This window comes from Apteryx mantelli, chromosome 8 (assembly GCF_036417845.1).
Source record: "Apteryx mantelli isolate bAptMan1 chromosome 8, bAptMan1.hap1, whole genome shotgun sequence".
NCBI lineage: Eukaryota > Metazoa > Chordata > Aves > Apterygiformes > Apterygidae > Apteryx > Apteryx mantelli.
In genome coordinates, this window is record NC_089985.1 from 14,699,575 (window position 1) to 14,708,503 (window position 8,929).

The window sequence follows — 8,929 nt, forward strand, 5'->3', positions numbered from 1 at the left end:
AAAGGGCACCAGCTTTCTCCAGCAGCACTGTGTGCGGCAGCCTGGATGGCAGGCAGCCCGGGTCAGAGGCACAGTCCACATTGTATTCCCCCTTTTTCAGCTTCCCACATCCCAAAATTACACATCAATTCAAACTCTGCAGCCTCTTAGTCAGAGTATTGCATTTGGAGTAGCAAACTTACTAGCAGGTAGTTTAAGAGGCACTTCAATAAATACAATAGGAGGAAGAACAAATTAGCGCATTGGATTAGGCTTTGGAGAGACAAAAGGGGAGTTTTGTCCAATTCTGTGAAAAAGATTGGCATCAACTGGAACTCGTGTGCTGCATGTGAGAGCAAAGCTTGCCAAGGGAGCCGAGAGCCAGAGCCATGGAGGACACAGTCTCATGGGCCCAGGGATCTGCTTTACAGGGCAGCGCACAGACCCTTGCAAATGTGTCCCCGCCGGGGCTGAATATCAGTGTGGAGTCCAGCCGCTTGCCAAAGCGCAGAGGCTTTGGCCGGTTTGTCCTTATGTGGGAACGCCGTGCCAGCAGATGTGCGTACATAGCGTGTTGCTTGGGAGCGTCGCAGCTCAGACCAACCCGAAGGAGCGACATCTGGTGCCCCCAGAGCCAGGCATTGCTCTGGGGAGCCCCAACTCTGGCGGGCGTGGCACACCGCCCCCAGCTGAGCGCTCGCTGCCGCGGCCCGCCAGCACCCAGCACTCTCTGAGGAGCGGGCTGGGACCGTGGGGTCCACGCGGGACGCGGGCTGGGCACGCGAAGGGGGTAAGGCCCTCAGGGGCTGCTCCAGCTGCTTGGGGAGCGGCGGCTGCCAGCGTGGGGCCAGGACTGATGGGAAGCATGGGGTGAGGTGAGGGGCGCGCGGCGCGAGGCAACCGTTAGGGCGCCGCCCTGCGGCTCGCGGCGGCCGCGCGCGCAGCCAACGGCCGGGGGCGGGGACGGCGCGGGTCACGTGCGCGGGAGGGGCGGGAAGGGGGAGGGGAGGGGAGGGGAGGCGGTGCTCCGCGCCGGCCCCTCCCCGGCGGCTCGGGCCACCGTCACGCCATCGGCAACGCGGCGCCGGCCCCTCCCCCTTCCCCTCCCCCGCGCTCCGATTGGCCGAGGGCGGGAGGGAGGTGGGGGCGCCGGGCCGGCGGGGGCGGGACTTGGCGGGCAGCGCTAAAATGGCGGCGGCAGCAGCGGCGGCGGTACCGGTGGCGACGCCGACGCCCGGGAGGATGGAGCGTGTGGTGCTCGTGACGGGGGCCAGCGGGTGAGCGGGGCCGGGGGCCTGGCCTGGCCTGGCCTGGCCTGGCCTGGCCTGGCCTGGGATGGATGGATGGATGGATGGGGGCGCGGCGAGTGACGGCGCGGCGCGTGCCGTTGCAGAGGCGTGGGGCTGGCGCTGTGCCGGCGGCTGCTGGAGGAGGACGGCCGCATCCACCTGTGCCTCGCCTGCCGCAACGCCCAGAGGAGCGAGGCCGCGCGCGAGAGCGTCCTGGCCGCCCACCCGGCCGCGCAGGTCTCCACCGTGGAAGTGGACCTGGGCAGCCTGGTGTCCGTGCTGCGCGCCGCCCGCGACCTCCGCCGCAGGTGCGTGCGCGCCCGCGTCCCCGTCCCGCCCCGCCCCGCGGTGCCCTCCGGGCGCCCCTCACTGCCCCGCTTCCCCCGCAGGTTCCAGCGCCTGGACTTCGTCTACCTCAACGCCGGCATCATGCCCAACCCCCAGGTGAACTTCAGGGCCCTCTGGCAAGGCCTCATGACCGGGTAGGAGCCCGTGGGGTGGCTGCGGGGAGGTGTGTGTGTGGGGGGGTCCTGTCCTGTTTTAGGGGTGTGGGGTTGGTTGGTTGGTTTGCTTGTTTGTTTGCTTGTTTGTTTTAGAGTTCCTTTCAGCTGTGAATTATTGAGTATCTCATGAAACTGTAGCAGTTGACCCTTAGCCCATAGATAGGGAAACTGAGCTGGGGAACAATGTGACTTACATTGAGTCTAACATGGCTGGGATGTTGCATGTAGATGCCAGACCACTTTCCTTATCTGAATTAGTGTTAATCCTAGGTTGTTGTTATATACTGAAGCTCAGTTTCATTGCCTGAATGGGAAATGGGAAAGCAAGCTTTCTTTGATGGCCGTTTACTGTGGTAGTAACTCTCTGTAAGCTGGAAGTGACAAAAATTGTCTTCAGTTTAACCAGTATTGAGACCTTAACAAAAAAGGGGCTGGAATAGTTAAGTTCTGGAAGGCCAACAACTTTTCATGGATTAATAGAACACTCTGCAAGTGGAGGAGGGGGAAACTAGAGGGTCTATCTGGAGCCTTTGAAATGAGGGATGTTTCTGAGTGACTGAGGTGCTGATCTGGAAGAGCAGGGAGCAGCAGATATCTTCCTGCAGTGTTCTTCTCCAACTGCTGTTGTTAACTTCCAGGAAGGTGCTTCACATGCTGACTACTGCAGAGGGAATAATGACCCAAACAGATAGACTTAATGGAGATGGACTGCAGGAGGTGTTTGCTACCAACCTCTTTGGACACCTCATACTGGTGAGGCTGCATCTGAAGACCAAACTCTAGGTCTGGTTATTGTGGATAGTGATGGATGCAGTAGGGTACTGATGAATCAGTTCTGTCTTATAGGTTCTGATATTCTGATGCAGATTAGAGCCTGACCGGTAAAGAGTAAGTGACCACTGTATGGGACAGCAAGCTTTGTCCCCTTCTGTGGTCTGCTCCAAGTCCCCTTTGCAGGAGGCAGTAGAACAAAGTCCTAAGCTCTGCTGAAATTGCAATAAATGGTGACAGTTGTTGCAAGGCTTAACGTAATCTCAAGGTTACTCTAGTCAGTTAACGTACAGAGACAAACTTTTCTGCAGGGAGAACACCAAGGCTTGGCTCTGTTAAACTCTGAGGTGCCAAACAGCTGTGCAAAAGAATGCAATCTGATCATAAAGTGTTCCTAGTGGAGCTTGGCTTGAGTTATATCTGAGTAGTGTCTCCTTCTTTTGCCAAAACTTCCTGTAGAGCTGGCTGGCTCATGTGTGTGCTGGCCAGTCTAGTGGAGAGTGGCCAAGTCCAGGAAAGTCTAAAAGCTGCAAGCTTATCTCAATTTTAAAGTATGGTTTTACAGTTTTAAAATTACTGTGCTAGATAAGTTAAACAACAATGCTTCTGCAGGTTCGACAACTTGAATCTCTACTCTGTGGTAATGAAAAGCCATCCCGACTCATCTGGACCTCTTCCAGCAATGCCAGGGAGACTGCCTTTAGCCTCTCTGACTATCAGCATGCCAAGGGACAGGAATCATACAGTTCTTCCAAATATGCTACTGACCTGACAAGTGTGGTTCTAAACAGGAAACTCAATAAGCAGGTAATGATGGTGTCTGTATGTCTGAAGAAACATAATGAGCTCCTATTTATAGCTATCATCAGGTTGTTATGACGTAGTTGCATTCATTCATGGTAATTTGGTGAGTTCCTTAATGCGCGTGTAAACTAAACTGAGTTTGAACCAGTGGTGTAGGTGGTAGAAGGCAGTTAAACTGCTGGCTGCAAGTCCTTCTGGTTAGAGAATATACTGTGGAGGTTGTTTGGTCTCTTGGGTTTTTTTGACAATGGATTTTGTCTGAAAGCAGAAGTAATTAGGTAAATAGTATACCTTGCAAGCTATAGCCTTCTCTTTAGACCAAAGAACTGATCTTAAAGTGCAAAGAACTGCTGCTCAGACTGCCCTTTACTTCTGGTGTACCTGTCTGTTACAACAAAACTGCTCAGGCAGCTTTGCCTGCAAGCACTCAAGGTACAGGCTCTGCTGGATGCTCGAAGCTGGTGTTCAGGCCTGCCACACTAAGACCTGTGAGCAATCTGCCTTTGTTACAGAGGCTGCCAGATTCTGTGGGCAGGCTGCAGTGCTAATCAGTGATTGCTCTTCCGCTTCTGAAATGCTTGCACCCTGAGTTCAGGAAAAATGGTTTAGTTCTTGAAGCCTGAATTCTTTGTCTCTTAAAGACGGGCCTCTGAGGTACTGAAGTGGGCTGTAATCTGTTGGGTGGCTGCTGTAGCTGTTGAGGTGTATGGAGACTACCAGTATGGGATTCTGGTGTGTGTTAGGAGACTGTACCTTTGGTCATGGGCTTGTAGTGGGCCCCAGTTTATTGAGTTTGAACATCTCTAGGGATCTCTCAGACATCTGATTGTCTCCTCTCCAAAGAGACCAGAACTAGAGCAATCTCTTGTAATCTCTTCTCTATACTCGCCTCTATTTTCTTACTGGGAAGTACTGAGAGGGAAGGGGTTTGTCCTATTTGTAATTTAACTACTGTTTCCAGATTGACTCTTCCCCCCCCTGCAGGGCCTGTATTCCAGTGTTGTTTGTCCTGGTCTTGTTATGTCTAACATGACGTACAGAATTTTGCCAGTTTTCCTGTGGAAGCTACTCATGCCCATCATGTGGCTGGTAAGTGGAACTCTAGGTTGGGTTTTTGGAACTTCTTTGGGCTGGGGTGGTGTATTGCAGTGGTGTGCTTCACAATAAGTGATAAATGTGTTGTGCATATGGCTCCTTGCTACTAGTGTTTTATGGCTGTCTGTCCTCTGTTGGTATGGATAGGGTGGTCCCTTGCAAGTAGCTGATTGACCCTTTAGAAGGGCTGAGGCCCCTCAGTTAATGACCTTTGGAAGCAGCAGGCTTTCTGTGGAGGGAGAGGTGATCTCTTCTGTATTGAAGCTCCTTGGAGCATGGGGTACAGTGGAGAGAGGCTAATAACATTGCCTTAACCCACAGGCACATGGGTACTACTACTTATGCTGACAGCTCACTTGCTTGCTCTGACTCTTGTAACTGTACTACTGTGGCAAGTAGTTGCTAAATACCTGTAATCTTGGGTCTGGATAGCTGAACCTAGGGGGAAAAGGGACTGTTCTCAGGACTGACTCTGTGTTTCTGCTTCTTTGGGGCTAGTGTTCCAGTGAATATATTGAACACAAAGTTTGGAGCGTGACAGGGAAAGGACTTGCTGCAGGGGCTGCAGCCTCTTGGCATTGGGCAGAGGACACAGCAGTATCTCTATTCTGTTGTGGGTTCCTAATGCAAAGCTAAAGTGGAAATGGGAAGCAGAGGAGGTTTACCCAGGCCTTGTAAACCCTTTGGCATCTTGGGGCCTGGTTCCCAAACTGAATTCCTCTGACCCCCTGAGTTGGTGCTGCTGGACAGCTATGCGGCTAGACCCGGTTTAGCCCTTAAACCATGACAGCACTCATCAAGGCTCCCCTTTAGAAGGTTTGCCAGCATGTTGTTGGTGTGTTAAGTCCCATAAATTCCAGGGGCAGCATAGCTGTGTACAAAACTTGTCCCCTGTACCTTGAAATGCTGTTTGCTTCTAGAATACAAGACTGTTTTCAGTGTTCTTCTCTCCATACCTCTAGAAAGCAGTCTCCTGCTTTCTGTTGCCTCTCTTTGCTTTCCAAAAGCCTTTTCCTTGCTTTTCTCCCCTGGCCTCAGCTTTCCAGATTCAGTATAGTTATGTCCTTGTATGCAGGCTGCTTGCTCTGAGCTCTGGTATTGCTGCTATGAGATCTGCCTTTCTGCTTAAGCTGTCTAAGGTGGCAGCTGATCCTGACAGATCATATTTCTCCTGTCAGTGGGTTAACTTCTCATTTGTCCTGCTACGCTGGTTGTATTGCAGCTTCTCTCTGCCTCTCCCTCATGCAGCGCTGAGATCATTCAAGAAAAGGTGCCTAGAAGGCACATTGCCTTTTGCTGTGGGAAGCAGCTATGTGTAGAGGTGTGGCACAAGGATTGCTGACTGGTGGGTGGCTCCAGAGAACTGAGCTTGTGATGATAAAGGGATGTGTGTTAGTCATAAGTGTGGTATTAACTGTAGTCAGCTTCGGAAAGCATTTCTTCCTATGGTGGTAGATCTTGTGCTGATGGGCTGCGGGGGGTTGTCAAAAACTTTGGGCCAATGTGCAGATTCTAGCGTGTGTGTGGTGGTTTTTTTGGTTTTGTTTTTTTCCTCCCTCAGATACGTTTTTTTGCGAAAACTTACACTCTGACACCATATAATGGAGCAGAAGCTCATGTAAGTATTTCACAACTTGATTTTTAAGTCCTTTTTCCCAGTTAGCTCTTCCCAGTATTTGCTGACTTGAACAAGTAGCTTCTCTGTAGGGCTGATGGGCATGCATTTTCCTTCTAAATGGTGTACAGCAGTGAATAGTGGGGAACCAGCTGTGATCAGGGCTGATCCAACAGGTGATGCTTTATGCCCTTCATCAGATCCTGTAAAAAATTATTTCAGAAACTGTTCCTTCCATCTCTGTCTCTTCCATCTCTGTTCTACTTGCTTGCAGTCTGGCAGCCATGGGCTCCTAGTCAGGAGGAAAGGAGATAGGAATGCAGGGCACAATGTGAATCAAGTACAGTAGTGAGCAAGTTTAGCTACATGAACTACTTAAATGTTTTAGCACTGGGAGCGTGAACTGTGTGGTTTACTACTGGCTCAAGTGGGTTGAAGCTGTGGGGAGCCAGGTCAAAATTTCTTCTCTGGATGTCAGATCTCCCCTGCTTGGTAAAAGCACCTGTGGTGTGCTCATCTGTATCTATTAGCAGCCAGGTCCTTGACTGCAGGCTTAGCTGGGACTGTGCTGAATTCTGTACACAGCTGTGCTGTTCTTCCTAGGTGTGGTTGTTCAAACAAAAGCCGGAGTCCCTGGATGCACTTGTCAAATACCACAGCTGTACTTCTGGACTGGGAAAGAATTATGTGGAGCCCAGAAAGGTAAATGGAAAAATGGACCCCTGCTGAAGGGGACTTGATTAGGGTCCTGCTTTGTACTTCCTTCATGGAAGGGTTAGTGTATAGGGTGTCCTGAAGGTGGAGTGGGAGCAAGATGTATGCTGAAAGCTGAGCAGCAGTGATGTGTACGTTTATGAGACTTCTAGAGTAACTCATGGCTACCAGCCTCAGGCTGGAGTCTGGAAACTTCTAGGAGAGACCAGGGAAGGTCTTCTGCAGAGGATGTGAAGCTTAGTGCACTGGGTGGGAAGAGGGCATCAGTGTGAACAGGGTTGCAGTAGTCAGGATGTAGATCAGATGGGACAGGTGTCTGCTGCATGCTTTCTGGTAAGCATAGCTGGGAGAAACCTATGGATCGCTTCCCCTTGGATGTTACCAAGCAGCACACCTGCAGAGTGCTAGGGATCATAGGCCTGATCTCCACCACTAAGGCTCTGTCAGATTGGAAGTGGGGAAAAGCATATTGCAATGTTAACAATCAGGCTGAGTGCTGTGTTTGTTCCTTAGTTATGCTGTCCTCCTTTTGGGGTGCAGGGCTGGGAGGAGTAAGTGGTCTAGAGATGGTAGCAAAGAAGCAGCAACCAGTTCTGTTAATGGCTAAAACTTAGCCAGTGGCAGTGAAACACAGGTGCTGGAGACACTCTCTGCCTGTGTTTTATGCCTGGGATACTGCTGCTGTACCACAAGCTGGACCAAGTCAGGCTCATGCTCCCTGTGGCCCAGTGTTGGTCTGACAGTGGAGACAATTCTGAGAACATGGTGAGTGTGTCATGGTGCTTCCCCAAAACACTCAGACTTGTACCCTGGCTGGAAATGATGCCTTTGGATGCATCTCTGAATACAAAAATTCTGGAGATGCACCCCACCATCCCTAGAGCTGCTCTCAGCATCTATGCTGACTGCTGTCAAGGTGTCTCATAGTACTGCTCTCATTCTTTTTCAGATGGATGTTGATGAAGAAACTGCTGAAAAGCTTTATGAAAAACTGTTGGAACTGGAGAAGCAGGCTCTAGAGAAATATGATGATCTCTTAGATAAATAAGGCCAGTCTCAGTGGGTAACAAGCTTGTATCAATGACATGGGCTTTCTTCCTTCTGGTGCTATTTGTGATGCCTGCTGTTCTGCAGGCATGTGACTTCAAAACCCATCTTCCTTCTCTACAGAAAGTGAACAATTCCTGAAAATGAAAATGTGAAACTGAAGAGAAATATAGTCTTTCTGGCATGGGTTTTTTCTGCCATAAAACTGGAGACCTAGTGTAGGTAAAGACTGTCTTAATACAGTTGCAAAGCATTGTCTTATAAAGCATGACTGAACTGAGTACAGTTCAGGAACAGCCTGAAAACATGTGGTTTAGAAATCTGGCTTGGTGCAGGAAAGGCAGTGGTCTGGGGTGCTGCTCCAAGTCCTGGCTCCAACAGTCTTTCTAGATGTTTTGGACATCCAGTACTTGAAGGCCCCATCTTCAGAAGAGCTGCTTTTCCATTTGTACACCAAAGCTGGGGCCTGCTTTCCAGACATGCTCGAAAAGATTGAACCTTACTGAAAGTCAGGCTCTTTAAAGCATCTGAAGCAAAGCTCCTGGGTAGGCATATAATGGAAATATCCCCCTTGCCTCAGCTGTGCCTTGAGAGATGCCTTGCTGCAGGAGAGGTATGAGCTGTCCCCAGATGTGGGGCCATGGGTTCTAACCACAGCTGGCTGGAAAGACTGCTAACTGTTGATGTCGTTAACCTGGTTTCAGAGCTAGTTGCTCTGCTCATAGCAAGAGTGAGAGGTCACCCTGTCTTAACTATTAATTTGTCTTTTTATTTACTGTACAAGTGTTCTTCCAGATCTTTATCTTGAGAGCTTCAAGTACCTGGTGTACTTCAAATGCTGCTACAAATAAATAATTGGAACTGACTTGTGTCCTTGCTGCAATGGGGTCTTTACTTCAAGAATTGAACGCCTTTGGTTTGGAGGGCTGGAAGGGAGGATGTGTTTGTCTTCCTGCACAATAACCCTGCACACACCTGGGAAAGCGTGGTGTGTGTGGTGGGGGTGCTATTCTCTTCCTCTGACCACCCATTTGGGCTGGCTTCACTTGTTCCTTCAAGTTAATGAAAGACGCTAGTATCTTTCTGAGACTTCAGTGTAGTTTTCATGGTAG

At 50.4% G+C, this 8,929-nt stretch overlaps 1 protein-coding gene across 3 annotated transcripts; it reads left to right on the top strand.

The window, feature by feature from the left end:
• The first annotated feature begins 1,163 nt into the window (after positions 1-1,163).
• Positions 1,164-8,682, top strand: HSD17B7 (hydroxysteroid 17-beta dehydrogenase 7). Of its 3 annotated transcripts, XM_067300740.1 has the most exons (9): positions 1,164-1,256; positions 1,373-1,576; positions 1,658-1,750; positions 2,410-2,524; positions 3,155-3,349; positions 4,331-4,435; positions 6,003-6,059; positions 6,660-6,758; positions 7,720-8,682. In XM_067300740.1, exons 1-9 carry the CDS (start codon positions 1,168-1,170, stop codon positions 7,816-7,818), a joined length of 1,056 nt encoding a protein of 351 aa, XP_067156841.1. In that variant the 5' UTR covers positions 1,164-1,167; the 3' UTR covers positions 7,819-8,682. The 3 variants fall into 3 exon arrangements, with proteins under 3 accessions (XP_067156841.1, XP_067156843.1, XP_067156844.1); XM_067300742.1 differs by lacking the exon at positions 2,410-2,524 and having other exon boundaries at positions 1,658-1,712; XM_067300743.1 differs by lacking the exon at positions 1,373-1,576.
• The last annotated feature ends 247 nt before the right edge of the window (positions 8,683-8,929 follow it).

Excerpts from the sequence above, each read along its gene's own strand:
- HSD17B7 (XM_067300740.1), top strand. The coding sequence starts at position 1,168 with ATGGCGGCGGCAGCAGCGGCGGCGGTACCGGTGGCGACGCCGACGCCC. Across the intron at positions 1,751-2,409 it reads TGGCAAGGCCTCATGACCGG|GAAGGTGCTTCACATGCTGA; the intron begins GTAGGAGCCCGT and ends GTTAACTTCCAG. Across the intron at positions 2,525-3,154 it reads TCTTTGGACACCTCATACTG|GTTCGACAACTTGAATCTCT; the intron begins GTGAGGCTGCAT and ends ATGCTTCTGCAG.